The sequence below is a fragment of the Dermacentor andersoni genome, chromosome 2 (genome assembly GCF_023375885.2).
Source record: "Dermacentor andersoni chromosome 2, qqDerAnde1_hic_scaffold, whole genome shotgun sequence".
Lineage (NCBI taxonomy): Eukaryota > Metazoa > Arthropoda > Arachnida > Ixodida > Ixodidae > Dermacentor > Dermacentor andersoni.
This window is the reverse complement of record NC_092815.1, coordinates 187,637,625-187,655,179: the sequence shown is the minus strand read 5'-3', so window position 1 is coordinate 187,655,179 and position 17,555 is coordinate 187,637,625. Positions and strand designations below refer to the sequence as shown.

General features: G+C 46.2%; 1 protein-coding gene across 1 annotated transcript in view; it reads right to left on the bottom strand.

Moving 5' to 3' along the window:
- Positions 1-17,555, bottom strand: part of LOC126540819 (uncharacterized) — a 132,534-nt gene that overhangs the window by 92,833 nt on the left and 22,146 nt on the right. The window contains exons 2-3 of the mRNA XM_050187651.3: positions 8,334-8,543; positions 6,710-6,927 (exon numbers count right to left, since the gene is read on the bottom strand). Of these exons, the coding sequence (XP_050043608.2) occupies positions 6,710-6,927; positions 8,334-8,543 (428 nt within the window). The remainder of the gene's footprint in view (positions 1-6,709; positions 6,928-8,333; positions 8,544-17,555) is intronic.

Here is a 17,555-nt window from a genome sequence, read left to right as displayed (position 1 = left end):
TGCGCTTCTTAGGCCAAGTTGTGCCGCCAGCAGTGTACTACTACTAGCTGATTGGCTTCCGGGTGCAGTTTCACCCCTCCCTCTCCCTCCGATTTCCCCTCGCGTTAACGCCTCTCCCTGGTCGTCCCTTTTCTTTCCGCAGCTTCCTTTTTCACCTCGCTACTGCCTTTTGCCGCACAGAGATGTCTCCTCCGGCAATGTTATTGGAGGAGCAACGCGACATAAAAGCCATGCTTATCTTTTCGTAGTCGTGCGGCTCTTTTTTTTTTCTTTGGCTGCGATAAGTATATATCGGAGGAATGTGTTGGCGTTTTGTCATAACCGGCTCCGTTTACAAGAAAGCTTCTGCAATTCATTCTTATAGCGCCAGAAAGCGTTCACAGAGCTCCACTGAGTGTACCGTATCTGTTCGATGTTAGGCTAATGCGCAGGATAAGACGAAAGTATATCATCTAGGCTTATCTTAAAGGGTGCAGTTCCCCGGCACTCTAGAAAGGCAGGTGGGGTTCCTCAAGGCCAGAAAACTTGGAAACCCCTGTTTTAGGATAGCAGAATGGGCACCAACGGAAGAGGAATGCAGCCGAGAACGGTGTAGGATAAGATAAGCAGGATGGTGCAAGATAGGATAGGTAGGATAACGGAGAGCGATGCGATTAGAAAATATGCAGGCATAGGATGGAGCCACATAACGCTAGGCAAAGATAATTGGAGACTGCAGGAAGAAGTGTGCGCTCTGAAGCGGACACGAATTATTAGGCTGATGATAATGACGATGACTGCTCGTGGCGCCAGGGGTCCAGTCAGGCGTGCATAGTCTCCTTGCCTTTTGCTTCGAGGCCATGACAATAATTTATTATCAAAACTCGCAAATGGACTTCAAACTACCCAAGCGAACGGGTAAGCATAGGTATTTGTGTTTGAGACGGAAAACAGTTGAACCCTTGGACTCTGGACATCTTCCCAGAGCGCCCAGAGAGAGACCATCTCCCTTTCCCACACCCTATGTTGAATGAGAGCGGAATGCTAAAGACAAAAAAACTGAAGAAAAGTACGAGTTATGTGACCAAATATATTAAGTGGCATGCAATTTTGAACAGTTTTTCTTTTTATCTGTGTCTCTCATCTAGACGTAAAATCTCTTATGGCCGTTTTACAGCATGCAGTTACGAAAGAGAAATATAGGTGGTTGTACAAGCGGCCTGCTTTGGTTTGTCAAGGACGGCATGACGAGACTTCCACGGTGAACCAGGCTTAACCTATAGATACACGCGTTATGCGCCTCGATGTCAGTTCGGGCTTCTGAGATGGTTTTAATACAAATATTTCAGTGTTTCCACATGATCTAACTTAGGTTGTGTGTGTGTGTGAAACGGAATCTTGGAGCTTATCCATGCCCGATGTGTGAGGTTGTGTAGTTTTCCGTAAAGTAATAAATATGTGAGTGCACTTTCATTTCTCGTCACTTGCTCTTTCCTCACTTTGCAATGATGATTAACCGGCGTTCCTTACTAAACGACTAACGAGAAAGGTAACAGAGAAATACGAGCCGAGTGTACTTATTGCATTCCGTATTGTGGTTGGATTGAATGATGGAATTTATCCTTCGGTATTGACTCATACAGAGGAACAGGCGCCATATTCGAAGACTCCGGCCTAATTGAGAGTTTTCATTAAAGTGCGCCGAATGGCCAATACACGAGCGTTTCCGCACTGAAGCTGCATCGGGCGGGTATGGAACCCACGACCTCGAGAGAGAGAGATACTGCTGACTCCATTTTTTGGCATCATTAGGGGTAGAAATAGAATAGTTCACACACACAAAAAAAAAAAATGAATCGATTTTTTTTTGGACTTATCGAGTGAAACTACTGAGACCAACCACTGTGGTTGTCTATTATGTTTCTATGCATAATGCTAAAAGTAGTACCTTATTTTCCCTCATGCACACTAGCATTCTTACGCAACGTTTGATAAAGCTATTTCATTTCATTTATTCAACCTTAAGGGCCCGAAGGCATTACATAAGGGGGGCGTGCATCAATGTCGAACAGCTTCATAAGAAAGTTACATAATAAAGTGCACATTGGTTGTAATAGGTATATATATAGAAAAGAGAATTTCAAAAAAGAAGAAAACGGAACATATACACAGTATCAACGAGGCGATAAATAAATAGATGTGGTATTCATGTGGTTATGTTGGCATTATCAAAATCGTTTAGTCTTTCGCGAAATGTTTTGCGGTCGCTGCACGAAACAATGTCATCCGGGAGTGCGTTCCAAAGTGTTACGGCATGGGGGAAGAATGAGCTGCTCATCGTCGTCGTCCGGCACTTTATCGCCGCCAAGGGGCGAGTATGAGATAAACGGGATGATGTTCTGAACGGGCTTCTTAAGAGGGCGTGTCCTGATTGGGTGAAGTAAAAGAAAGTGTGAAGAAGGCAAAGACGAGAAGTTACGCGCCGTGAAGCAAGCAATAGAAGAGATAAAGTTTGTTTTAAGGTGGTTACGCTGATATGTCTTGAATATTGTGACGTAATGAAGCGAGCAGTGCGGTTTTGTACGGCTTCTATGTCATCGGCGAGATAAGCTTGTGAGGGATGCCAGATGGATGATGCGTACTCAAGTTTGGGTCGCACATACGTTAAATATGCTAGTTTTTTTATTTCAGACGATACGGATTTTAAGTTACGTCGTAAATACCCTAGTGTGCGTGAAGCTTCGCAGCGAAGTGTTTGAATATGTTTCATCCATGAAAGTGATGGCGTCATATGAACTCCTAGATACCTGTAAGTACGCGTGTGGTCAATAGGAACATAGTTAATGCGATAAGTGTGGTGCACGGTGGTGTGTTTGCGCGTGAAGGATATTACTTTGCATTTAGTGAGGTTAAGTGGCATGTGGCCATTTTTCGCACCAAGAAGCGATAGTGTCCAGGTCGTGTTGTAGGGCGATTGTATCGTTAGATGTATGTATAAAGAATGCAATCGTCTGCAAAAAGCCACAGCTTCGTTGATATGTTTGTGGGAAGCTCATTTATGTAAATCAAAAACAATTGAGGAGATAAACTTGCGCCTTGGGGAACCCCTGAAGTTACACTGGTAAGGGTTGACTGAAAATTGTTAGCATACGTAAATTGAACGCGTCCTGTTAAAAAATTTTCAATCGATTTGATAATCTCGGGGTGGATACCGAGGGAGGATAATTTTGCAAGGAGATGGTTGTGAGACACGCGGTCAAACGCTTTTAAATATCTAGGAAAATTGCAGCTATCTGAAGGTGATCGTCCATCTGTAGTAGTAGGTCGTGGGTAAATTCGGCAAGTTGAGTTTCGCAAGACAGACATTTACGAAAACCATGTTGTAAAGGGTAAAAAAAATTGATCGATTCTAGGTAACTCATTAGGTTAGATGCTATAATGTGCCCAAGGAGCTTAGATGGGAGACTGGTTAGAGAGATCGGACGGTAATTAGTAGGGTTATCGCGCCTTCCTGCTTTAAAAATGGGAACTACCTTCGTTTTTTTCCAATCGTCGGGAGCGTTTCCTGTGTTTAAAGATTGATTAAATAAAAGGTACAAGAATTTTGTAGAAAGAGTTATAGTACTTTAAAGTAATTTGTTGTTTATGTCGTCGCAGCCAGCCGAGGATGATATTTTAAGAGAGCGAATTAGATTAGAGCTATCAAATGTTGCATAAGGATGCCAGTTCTAAATAGTGTTTAAGTCTAAATGAAAAGAAAAAAAAAGAAAAGGAAGACAGCTCGGAGATATTTTACCAAAGACAGCCGTCGCAGCCAAGGATCGATACGCTGCCAAAGCTACACGCTCCATAATAGCTTAGCCTGGTCATGACGCGCAATGTTAACGGTTGAGCAACTAACAGCAGGATATGGGCGACACGCACATCTTACACGAATCTCTGAATGAGGCCGATGCATTAAATCTCTACGGAAGGGCCGCAGCAGGCGACCCCGCCAACGCGCAGCTCGCTTTCTCTGGCAGCAAAACGCTCCGAACAAAGGCACACCATGCCCCACTCTCCGTTCTCTTGCTTTACCTTTCTTCTTTTAAATCGTTGGTGTCACGTGCCTGCTTAAACCGTGGGTCGGGGTCAGAGAGTGTGCGCCTGCCTGCGGGGGGTTTCTCGGTAATCCGCATTATACGAGTGGTCCTTTTCAGAGCTCCCTCACACGTGTTCGTATATTCTTTTTGACGGCCAGTCGGCGAGATGTAATCTGCGACACGGCACGGTCCTCCCGGAAGCTTTCAGCGCTGCATGCAGACGGCAGGTTGTTGCCGCGGTGCCTTTGACAGTACGCTTTCGGTTGCTCGTGTCACGTTGGCAAAAGAGAGAAAGAAAAGAAAGGGCAGTGTAAAACACGTTGTTTCTGTAAGCATAGGATAAGTACAGGCTGTTTGATGATGAGATTGGAGTAGGAGCAGGTTGTAATCACGGTGGGCGCGTTTAATCGGTGCACACTGCGAGGTTTAATGCATATGATGTGGGAAGCTGATAGCACCGATACCCCAGGCCAGGAAACTCCTTAAATGTAATCGTCTTTTTTTTTCACATTTTTTTATCCAAACGAATGTTTTGAAACGAAACAAAGCGTTAGGGCAGCATTAGCGCGTTTTTTCAGTGAAGATTGTTACATTTTATGCTACATTATTATGTCACGTGTACTCATCTATTGCTAATATTCCTTCGTATTTTTGGACACACCCGCGAACATATTTCTCTAGCCTCATTGCCAGCTTCTAGGCATATTTTTCCTTCTTGTTTTTATGTCATCTCTTGCACCCTTCCCGGGTACAGAGTAGCCAACCGGACATATGCTTTCGATGACCTCTCTGTCTTTTCCCTTGATGAAATGTCAGGAAATGGATGCAAATTGAGCATGGCCGTGGGCAGCCAAGAGGACAGGAGGGTAAGCTTGCCATTTTTAATATCCATCACTGTGATCGACTGAGTGTGGACACATTGCCGTTCGAATAATCCGGTCGGAAGCTGGCCCATGTAGTATAGCAAACTGAGCAAGTTGGCAAGAAGCCGATGATTAGGGTGGATTTACGCTCGAGCCGCCCATCGCCGCAAGCCGCACCGCCCGCTTGAGGTCGCGCGAAAAATTGCACGTATCCAGCACTTGTGCACAAATTACCATTTACACTGTGTGCACAGTGTATACCTTACAGATTGTAAACTGAAATGTGTGCACAAGTGTTTGATACGTGCAATCTTTCGCGAGACCGCACGCGTGCGGTGTGGCCATGGGCGGCTCGAGCGTAAATCGGCACTTAGAATTGGCAGCAGCAGACAAGGAAGCAAAAAAGAAGCAGCGCTCGTTTGGTCTTCTAATTTTTTTTTTCTGCTTCCGAGGCGCATTCTTCAGCAGCTTATTGGGTTTCGGCCGACGCAAGTAACCATATAAACATAAAAATAAAGTTACACTTCCAATAAAGCGATAGTTTGGCGATTTAGTAACAGTAAAAATTCATCTGGGTTCTTTTGTAGTTTACCCGGCATCTTCAACATAATGTGTTCCTCCCACTACGACACTGTTCAATCTTTTGCAGCTCTTCATGTCAATGCGTGTTGTACAGACACGGCTCACCGTAAAACAAACTGTATATGTCAGCAACGAACTACAGCCTCGGAATAATTGCGTTACCAGGTAAGTAAGTCCGGCGTTTATCGCTCGCTCTCACTGCCTCAGTTGATTCAAAACTGACTACTTGCAGTGTCGCACACTTAGCACTACGTTGTGAAACGAGAAAAACAAAAAGCGAGATGCGAGAAATAAACGCAGACGCAGATGAACCAACCAGCCAGCAACAGTGTTTCACTTAGCACTGCGCTTCGCTCCGCGGCCAGCGTCCAGTGCAGTGCGAGGCGGAGGGAAAGGAGGCAGACGGGAGCGTCGTCCCGACGACGGGACCGAGTGGGCTTCGAGGGGAGAGCGCGCTGAAAAAAAAGCGAAAGGGAGGGAAGACAAGGCCAGCCATATTAGGCCACCTTCGAACGCTCTCACGTTGATGAGACGGCCCGCGGGTGTGTATGGGACGGATTACGACCTCCTTGTTGACTGTCATGCGTTGACGTTCTGCGCTGTTGTCTGTGCCCTTCGGCACCTTCGTGACCGTTAGGCATGGTGATCGTAATGGCGAGCGCTTGCAAGCAGCGGTGAGCTCGGTCGCTTCGATGCGTTGTCGCAATACGAATGAGATAGTGAAACTCGTGCACAAATCTCTCACAGCGTACGAGTGTATTTGACCGCGCCACGACGGCAGAACTCTTGGAACTGTGAAATACGTTCCCTCTGATTGGGCCGCGTGCAGAGCATACGTACTCTGTTCTGAAAGTGGGGAACTGCAGCAAATCCCGGGGAAGAAAAAGAAGCCAGGTTCCAGACGCGAGGTGAAACACTGGTGCTAGTTCCCGGGGTCCACCCAGGGTAGATTGCCTGACTGAGGTAACACTTTCGGCTTTTTCACGGGGACCCTGACGTTGAAGTACTCACGAAGGCTCGGGATTTTCCTTCCCAACGAGTAATGAATTTGGCTGCCGACATTTCATCAACATCATTAATTACGAGTGTACTGCTAAGTTCCCGCACATCAGTTAGCGCTGTAAAAAAATAAATAGAAGGAAATATATAAAATTCAAATAGAAAACTAAAAAAAAATAAAGCGTAAAATAGATGTTCACGTACCTGAACCCTGGCCTCGGACAGTCCTAGCCTCTGGGACAACTCTTCACGCATGAATGCGTCTGGGTAATGCGTCTCGTCGAACAGTCTCTCCAGCTCGTTCAACTGCTCCAGCGTGAAGTTGGTGCGCGATCGACGCTGCTTAACCTTGCTGCTGCTGCTGCTGCTGCCTCCGCAGCCACTGCCACCACCGCTGCTGCTTCCGTTGCTCACGTTGCCGCCTGCGGGAGCACCGAAACGCTAACATTTAGCCTACATTTGGAGCGACCAGAAATAAAAAAAAAAAATCAGACTGCAGTGTCCTTGGTCGGCCTAACCAAATAACTGCGAGCAGCATTTACGAGCTTCCAGTTACAGGATGCTTTTAGGTATTCTCACGTGGCGTCCCCTTATTCTAGGAAAACGTGAAGGCCACCCGAAGAAAGCCCCGTGAAACTACTGGACAACAGTATAAGAGCTTCCAGCACATGTGTTTGAAAGAGCTCACGAGCAGCTTCAGGAATACCATATTGCGCGGATGATTTGGTGACATTTTTCGAAGACCGTGTACGAGTACGCGCAAGCGTCTTTCGAACAATGTCTCTACGCGCTCTCGCCATAATTTTTGAGTGACATTACAGACCTGCATTAAATCTGATGTAACTATTTGCCGGAGCCGAGCAGGGTTATTCGCTGTGTGCCACACATTCTTCGTTTCTTCACACAGACGAACGCGAAATAAATTTCATGACAATATTATTTTGCCCATTCTGCACGTTTTAGAATGTGGGAGGATGACTTAACGATTCCAGTAACATGTGTTCGCTGGCGCAGTGCGACCAGAGCGTAGTGGTTAGGACGTTTGACTTGAAAATCAGTGGTCGTTAGTTTTATCCGGGACATGAGTGTTTGGATATCTCTCTTACGTTGCGGCATGCCGCGCCTGAAGCAAAGCGTGACAAACTGACGAACGGACGTGGTTGGCCCCCCCGCTTATTCTTATTCGCCCCCCCCCACCCCCCGTAAACTGCAGCAAAGTACGCGAAAGTGCCCTCCGACAAAACCTTACGCTCGCACATGAACTGCCTGTATACCACAAGTGCCTATAGCAGCAATATAGAAGCTCCTGCGCTCGTCCACTCCATCCCTTCTCCCTTCTTTACAGTCTCTTTCGCTTTGTTCTATAATCAAGTTGGGTTTTCTTAATTAATTATATCATTTATCGGTACAGACGATATTGTTTTTGGTTATAATGAACGCCTGATATAAAATTCCAAAATCCGAAGCGTCATACTGCTATTTATACTTGCGTTGTTTGCTTTCCTTCTTTTTTCGCGCGGCCTCTTGTTTTGTTTTACCGAATTATTAAATCTGTAGCGGGCATTGTAGATTGTGGAATATAATTCGGGAGGCCTTGCGATGGGAACTGACAAGAGCGCTGGTAACGCAAGGCTTCGTGTTAAAGCACTAGAAATGTAAATGCTGTTCGCCCTGTGGAGCCCAAGTTACTACAGATTGGCGGTCGCGATGCTTTGAACGAAGGAACAACTAAAATCAAATGAAATCATTAAATGAATGCTATGACGAGTTTCTCTAGCGCTTATGTGACAACGTAATGTAGTCACTGAATAAGATAAGGTTCCCGAACCGTTGCTGCCGGGGGTGCAGACGGACTCCTCCTTGAGTCTCGGTGGTCCAGAACCGATTGAAAGAGAAGGAGGATGGTGCACGTCTGACTTTCTTTCAGACGACGGCATCTCCGGCCGTCGAGGAGGCGAGGAAGATGCTGGTATCGCCGGCCGACCACCAGGCAATGCTGCCAGCTTGCTCAGGCCATCGGGTTCCGGAGAGCAGCAGTCTACGGAAAGGCATTGAACAAACAGAAGGAGCATATTTAGGCACAATCATCACTGTCATCATAATTAACTTCATCATAATTAGCCTATATTATGCCCACTGCAGGACGAAGGCCTCTCCCAGCAATCTCCAATTATCCCTGTCTTGCGCTAGCTGATCCAAAGTTATGCCTGTAAATTTCGCAATTTGATCACACCACATAATTCTCTGCGGTCCTTGGCTACGCTTCCGTTCCCTTGACACCCATACTGTAACTTTCATAAGCCACCTATTATCTGCACTACGCATTACATGTCCTGCCAAGCTCAATTTTTTTTCTCTTGATGTCAACTGGCATATCGGCTCGCCATGCAATAGGTTACAAAAACATGCAGGGCGGCAGTAGAAAGGAAAAGCGGGTAGAGATTGAGGAGCAGGTAAATAGAGAAAAAATAGGGGTGTATGAGGTTACAGAAACGCACCTTAGAGACTCGGAAGAGCAGCCAGTAATTGATACGTATCTTTGGGAAAGGTGCACCAGAAATAAATTGCAATGAGAGGGAGGGGGAGTCGGAATGCTCATCCATCAGGGAGCCAAATGGGAAAGGGTAAATTCAAAATGTCTAGACCGTCTTTGCTCATCATGTACAATGAGTGGAAAAAGAAAAACTTGATTGAGCGTAACGTATTTGTGGACGGAAAATAATTGCACAGAGAAGAATAAAGAGTTAGTGGAATGCACAAGTGCTGATATTAAGGGTTTCGGGAATGATGCCGAAATTATCCTATTAGGTCACATGAACGCCCGCAGCCAGGATATAGATGGCTGTGCCCACAACAACGGGAAGTCGATGCTAGATTTTTGTGAGCAACATAACCTCGTTATCGTGAATACAGGGCCTAAGTGTGACCGGCAGATCACGTGGGAAGTGGTAACACCGGCAATCGACCAGTGATTACCGTCTGATGACAGAAGGAATTCATGATAAGTTGAGAGAAATGGTCATTGACGAGGAAGGGTATAGCAGCAAAGGGAGCGACCATAAACGCATCATTTTGAAAATGGGACACGTACCTGGGAAGGAGAGCAAGGAGCACATAATGGCGAGGCCAAATTTGAACGCTGGAGAAATGACAAATATGGTCAGAGGAGTCGAGGAAGAATTTATCAAACGGCCAAGCAAAGGGTGGAAATATAGTGAGCTTCTAAGTGTAACGACGACAGAAATACGGAAAGAGAAACAACATGCGCGTTGGAAAGGAGAAAAGAAACCGAAAAGCTGTTGGAACAGAGAGATACAAGAAACGTTCGCCGAACGACAGAAACCACCCCGAGAGTACAAGCAGGCAAAAAAAGCGCAGCTGCCGCAAGATGAAATAGCCAGAAAATGCGAAATATACCAGAAGAAAAAGATCAATTGTTCAAATACTGGTGTGTGTGTGAACACTTTTATTGTGGTGAGGTCCGGAGGCTCGACTTCTCAAGCCAAGGCGGGCCGCTCCTACGTTGGCACTGTCAGGCCAAGCCTTTCAGCGACATCATGGGCCCTCTGGACTGCCCTTAGTTGGTCCTGAAACAATGGGCTTTGAATCCTTTTCTCCCACTGCGTTCATTCTTCAACGAGGTTGGGGAGAGCCGCGGCACACCCCGCCAGCATATGTCTGATTCCAATGATGCCATCACAATCATTGCAGTCCATCTTAATCTCCCTCTCTGGATATATTTTATTAATGGTGTACGGTGTTGGATAAATACTGGTGCAAGCAAAGATAAAACGTGAAAGTCAATGTTGGTTGTCAGAAATACGTGAGAAAAAGAAGCCCGCACCTATAATATTTTGGAACTACATAAAATTATTGGGCAGGAAGTCAACAACAATACAGCAACATATGCTAGACGAAGATGGAAACAAACTGGAAGGGGACGCGGCATTAAATTACAAAATAACAGCCGAATCTTTCCAAGGCAATGACGAGGTTGTAGTTTAGAAAAAAAAAAAGGCCATGAAAAAGAACCAGAGGAAGAGGAACTGGTGCTGATAAATTTCACCTGGAAGAAAGCCGAAGAGAAAATTCTGAAGCGCACCGCCACTGGGCTAGACGAGGTTCCCGTTAGGCTGATTAATGAACTAGGACCAAAAAGTAAGGAAGCTCTGGTGAAAGCAGTGGAAAAAACCTAAAAGATAGAGGAATACCGGACAGTTGGCGACAGAGTAGAATGAATTTTATTTATAAAGGTAAGGGGGAAAAATAGAATTCACTCATATAGACTGCTGACCATTACATCGGTAATATACAGGTTAGCAATGCAGGCAAGTAAATTAAAGCTGCAATCATGGGCAGAGAGCTAAGGCATTTTGGGAGAATCAAGAATGACTTTAGAATAGAGAGGCGTCTGGATGATAACATATTTCTCCTTACTCAGTGTGTTGAAATACTCAGAGTAGAAATGAGACCGTTATATATGGCTTTTTTTTGCGTATCACAACGTAGACCGCAACATTTTCTGTGACATTCTGGAAGGGGAAGGCTTAGGCGATGACTGTCTACAGCTTTTGAAAGAGATTTGCCTAAAAAATGCCGCTTGCGTTGAATGGGAAGGGATGATGCGCGAGGAAAAAGTTGATATCAACAAAGGACTGAGGCAGGTGTGCCCTTTATCCCCACTGCTGTTTATGATGTACATGACGAGGATGGAAAGGGCGCTAGAGGGAAGTAATATCGAGTTTAATCTCTCGTACAAACAGGCGGGTACAGTACTAAAGCAACAACTTCCAGGTTTGTTTTATGCGGACGACATTGCGTTGCTAGTTAACAAACAAAGTGATAGAAGTGATAACAAGCAAAGTGATAGAATAGTGCAACATGTAACTAATATCTGTGGACAGGGAGGTGAGAATTTAGGTGTGAAAATTAGCGTTAAAAATCAGGTGTATGGTATTCTAATGAAAACAGTGAACAGACAGTGTCAATACAGGGCCAGGAAATACCTCGCGTAAAATAATATAAATACCTTGATATATGGATAAACGAAGAAAAAAGAGAAAGAGAAATGCGGCTATAATGAAACACAGAGTGCTATGGGGATACAATAGGTACGAGGTGCTCCGGGGCATGTGGAAAGGTGCAATGGTTCCAGGACTTGGATTTGGAAATGCGGTTGTTCGCTTGCTATTAGGGATTCAATCAGGACTCGATGGGAACCGAAGCTCAGTGGGACGCCTCGCATCGGGCGCTCACGGGAAGACTACGAATGAAGCCGTGCAGGGTGATATGGGCTGGACAAGTTTTGAAGTGAGGAAAGCTCAGAGTAAAATTGATTATGAAGACGAAAGTAAATGGGCTGAAAGAGTGTTCAGGTATTTGTACAGGAAAAATATTGATTCACAGTGGAGGAAAAGAACTAGGAAGCTTACCAGGAAGTATGCGGCCTGCATGGTGAGCAACACGGTAACAAGAACGTCAAGCGAAGGTCAGAGAGGCTGAGATAATCTCACGGGTGGCGGCAATGGAAAAGAAACCTGCCATGAGTAACTACTTAAGAGGGAAAACGAAATCATGAAAGAAACATTTTATGATAACTTCAAGGGAAGCTCATTACTTTTGTAAGCGAGATCAGGACGCCTTAGAACACGCAATTATAAAGCGAGATACAAGAAGCAACATGTGTTTGCTACGGTAAAGCTAGGGTAAAGATACGCGCGTTTTATTAGAATGGAAAGATATCTGCTCAGTGGTCGATTTAGGCATCTCAGGCCTCCTCGAAGCCCTTGGGTTCAGTGAGAGCAGGGGGAAAGTAAACATGTACGCAGTACGAGACTAGTAAGAAGCGATTGGAAGAGTGGTGGAAGAAAAGCACGGAAACGACAAACAACGGAGGCGTACAAAAACAATGTTCCAAAAAGAGGTTCAGAAAGTTTGGTTATGGGAATTATTCGTAGTTTTTTTTTTCCTTTTCTTTTCCTCTTTGTTTTAGCATAGGTAGGGTATTCGACCGTATACTAACAGCTTGGTAACAGCGCCGTGTTCCAAAGGGGACGTTCTTAGCATCCATCCATTCATCCATCCATCGAGTGCGAGCTATTCGGCGAGAATGCACGAGCAGCAGGAGCAGCAAGCAGGATCGGTCAGCAAGATAGGCGCAGGCGGGGCTCGCATAAAAAGCTTAGCTTTGAAATAACACTTGGACGTGTTCCTTGTCCGATCCATTGGCGCTATTCATATTGTTACGTGGAAGTTCACCTGATAGAAAACTACGCCACGAGATAGAGGCCAGCACACAGGCACAAAGGCTCTTAGCGGCCTTCAGTTCGGTGGTCGTTAACTTCATATTGGGGTGTCACGTAGCAATATGTTGCAGCAGCCTTGTAGCCAACTCGTAAAGCTTTTCTCGATATCTCCCAATCCATGCAACCTCGTCTAAAACCATTCCATACTTTTTGTCTTGGTATGTTGTCCGTCTTCAGTATAAAGGAGTCAGCGTGCGAAACTCACAACTAACTTATCCCGCGTTAGTGCAAGTCTCAGGAACATCGCAGACCTGCCACTCCTGCCCCCTTAAGGTTTACAAAACATGAAGCTGTCTTGATTACTGTGTGAGTTTCTATGCTTATAGTGTAAATGTTGCCGCCAGCCTTTGCGTTTAAAGTGCCTGGCGACACAAGAGGGGCTCATCGCAGTGGTTCATGTACACCTCCTCCCCCCTCTCCCCCCTACCATCCTCTGCCCCTATAGGCGTTGTACGGTAAAAGAGGTCGCAATTCACGGAGGCCACACTAATTTTTCACGTGACTTTTGCGCCGGAGAGTACAAATTCATAACGTACCTATCATAAACGCCAGTAAGCAAGGCGGAAACTGTAGAACAGTACCATCCTTAGAATGTATTGCTCTGGTATCACGCGGCTTTCCTCCTGAAAAACTTTTTTTATTGTTTACTTCTGAGACTGCAATGGCTTCTAGTTTATGGTTGATATCATCTGCACATGTGTTGTCCATTACGCTTTTAGCTTACTGTAATCCGCAAAAAAAAAGGAAGAAAAACTGATTGATAAAGGAACCATAAGGTGTCGTTTCTTGAACGATAAGAAGATAAGCATTAGGGCAGAAGAACGTCTGCATTTCACCGCAAGCTCAGTGGTGCAGCCTTCTCTATGTATCGCCGCGCTCCGCTTTCGCCCCCTCTTGTCACCACTTTATTGTTTCTTCAAAACAAACAGCGTGATGGAACACGTCAGACAGCCAAAAAGCAAGCGAAGAGAGAAAACTCCGCCCCGAGTCTAAACCATCAGCCGCGTGGCCCCCGCTCGTAACCTTTAAATTGAATCTCGACCACGGCCGCCGTACGCGCGGACTTCAATGAGAGCGTCATGAGCCCCGCCGGAACGTTCCTGCTTCCACTGTCCGCAGCAGCAACAAAAGGCAGCAACAGTACCGTGATTAACCCAGGGAGGAAACGTCTTTCGCGTCTTGCGGCTTTGACGACGCTCGCTCGCCAGTCTCGTCTCGGCTTGGCTCGGCCGACTGGCTTCATCAAAGTTTCATAATCCCCGGCAGTTGCTCCATAATTCGGTTATAACCTCCTCTCAAAACGCGGCTGCGAGAAGCGTAATAGACGCCCCAAAAATGGAACGAAAAAAAAGAAGAAGAGGCGAAAAGCGCTGGTGGAGAGGTGGAGGGGAAAAGGATGAGAGGGGAACCCTCTTGCGGCGGGGAAAGAAAGGAACAACGGGAGCTGTGGGGAAGCAGCGGCAGTGAGGGAAGCTGTATATTTATGCTGTCAGTTGCGGGACACGTGCTCGGTGGCTGGCGGCTACAGCAAGCGCGCGGCCGGAGAAAGGTATACACGCAGAGGATGTATAGGCAGTCAGACACGAGTTAGCCGGTGGGGCGCTTCTCCGCGAATGAACAGGCCATTGGACACGTCGTAAGTTTGGACAGCCCGTACGTGATCACCCTAGCCTCGTATACGTCGCCGCTGCCACCGCCGTTTCCACGTTGCGCACTCCACTCTTCCTTTCTCGACTACTGGCCTACCTTGGTATACTTCTGCCCTATCTAGCTAGAACTGTGCAGTGCTGCAGATGCTTGAGGCGGGCTGGTGTGTTCACCAGTGATGATAAAAAAAAATGAACAGAGTTGACAATGTCGACAACGTCACGTACCGCATTATCTTTTTCTACTCGTATAACAACGCCCACTAAAGGAAACACTTTACATTTTCGCCGCGCGCCTTACAAGTTAGTCCGCTTGCCTGCTGATACTACACTGTTCGCGGAGGGCTACGCCACAGAGCAGCACAGTGCACGCGATATTCTAAGCACGTTCGATAGATATGACGGCACAATATCTCTAGCTATGGCCGTGCTGCACCAATTTAGAAATTCAGAGTTTGCGCAAATCTACCTCCGTTTTTCGCCGCGAGGGCACACGTGGAAAGCAGCTTCAGGAGTGTTCGTGCTTGCTCGCGGGCATGCTGCACGTCGGCAAGCGAGGGCCGGCCGCGACCGACGAACCGACGTGGCCCAATACGTGGCAATAAAAGGCGGCCGTCCGGAGAGTTCACCTTGTTCTCGCGTCCATTTGCGGCAGCCGCCAAATTGGATTTTTATAGCCTCTGGCGGCATGCAGCAAGAAAGGGGAACGGGTGGATATGGGAAGCCAACAACCCTGACTCGGTGGTGACTGGCAGCGCCGCCTAGAGCGCCCAACACGTACACCCGTTAGCTCGCTTGAAGTAGCGACGCCACGTTATGGCTTCACACCTCTTCTGCCCAGTTTCTTCCTTCCACGTACCGTTGTCGTCTGTGTCTGTTGTTGGTGGATGGAAGAGAAGGAAGGGAGAGGAGAAGCGTCCTCCTTGCGACCACTCGCAGTTTCGTCGCCCGGTCCACGTGCGCGTCTAACATTAGCGCGTCTACAAGGGTGACCAATTATCCGACCAGTTAAGAACAGTTTCTATCTTTCTGTGCAGCCGCGAAATAGTACGTTATGTCTGCTGACTCATCAAATATATATATATATATATATATATATATACACACGAGAGCTGTGGCTGCGTGATTCATGTGCAGCCACTGAGGCGCCATAGAACCTTCGTCGTCTTCGCCATTACAGTGATTTGTTTCGACAGGTTCGCTGCGGAATTTTCGGAGAAATGGCAGCGAACGATGTTCCTTTATGGGTCGTTATTGGGTGGGGTGACGGGGTGTCGGTAGGGCCTCGTCTGGAGTGAGGATAATGAGACGCCACAATAAATACTTGTAATGAAATAAATGAAGCTGTAAGAGGCATCAGCAAAACGATACGAAAATCTTGCCGGAACTTGCTGGCAAGCCAAACGTTGTGTGTGTGATGAACCACTAAAGGTGACAAAATATATGACGCATTGGCACATATTACAAAATTAACCTAAAAGAACAGCAACACCAAGAAAGGTAGAGGTAGAACGCAGGAAGGGAGAGCCCTCGTTAATGCACATCTGCGAGCAAAAGCATAATGACCACAGACTCGCCGAAATATCTCAGTTATTCGTAATAGGGACTCGCAAACTGAAATTGACGACCGTGCTGTAGAACTCGAAGTTCCAAGTTTTGACTGCTGTACTCAATTTCAAGTTAAATTCATAGGCGAAAAAACAAGACTTTGCCGCGTAACTTCTGGTCCGCATGCTTTGGTTCAGGCGAGCACTAAGGCCAGTCCCGTGGTCGTCATCAGAGTAACTCAGCAGCTAAGTGGTTTTCTCTTGCAGAACAAGAGGGCATGGGTATACGCCCTGTAGTAGAATCCGTATTTCAATGGGGACGAAATGTGAAAACACTGGTGCACAGTATACTTGGTGCTCATGTCGAAAAGCCTCGTGTGGCAAAGATGAACAGAGTGCTCCACTATACGGCTTGTCTGATATCTCCCTGTGCAGCTCAGGAACGTTGAATTGCATCGATTTATTAACTCATTAAACAAATATTAGTAAATAAACTTGCGGGGTTTACCACTGTGCAACTTCGTAGTCAAAAATTATGCGCCTACAACATGCGATAAATGTAACGACACCATAGATCTTAGTCATATGATCTGGCGTTCCTCCGCGTTACCCAGCGACAAGGACAACACTGAGGAGCGGTGGGACGCAGCTCTACGCAGTCTCACTTTCGAAGAACAGCTATGTGCAGTCCAACGGGCCCACGAAACGGCCGAAAGGCTTGGCTTTTCGGTCCCACGTGGGAGAGGCCCGCTTCGGGCTAGGAAACTAGCGCGACCTAATGGGCCATAATAAAGTTTTTCCATCCATCGGGATGGATGGATGGATGGATGGATGGATGGATGGATGGATGGATGGATGGATGGATGGATGGATGGATGGATGGATGGGTGGATGGATGGATGGATGGACGGACGGACGGACGGACGGACGGACGGATAACTGAGGGCTAACAACAACAGAACTTTGAGTTTAACAAGAAGCAGCAAAGGCAAGCCCGTTGCAGTAAAAGGCGTAAGTCGTAGCTGCATATTCGCGCAGACATTGCAGGTAACCGATTCTTTCCCACTTCATGCGTTTGTTTTATAAAATGTATGTCTACCGCATACAAGTAATTGACAATGAAATGGCGACATGCAGGCATTTGGATGAGGTGACTAGGTAAGTAGCGATGTTAGAAAAATATGTGAAATGAATTGTGACCGAGATCGTGCACAGACAAGCGAAAATGGAAAATACAAGCTAAGGTGGTTTCCTGACGTTACAGTGGTAATCTGATCGTAGAAAGGGAGAATTAAAGGTACACAATTAGTCTGAGTTAGTTCACAAGGTTGCCGTAGATATAAAATCTTAATATTGGGATATTATTTGTTCAGTTTCTGTTAACTTTTGCTTTTGGTATACCTTGTAGTCATAAGCGGAATACAGCAGCCGTCGTCCCTATAGAGTGATAAGCTTTCCCTTCTTACTTTCGTTTCATCAAACAAAAAAAAGAAGAAACAAAGTGAAAAAATATATAATAATGAAAAAAAGAAAAAACGCCACAGCCAGCTTA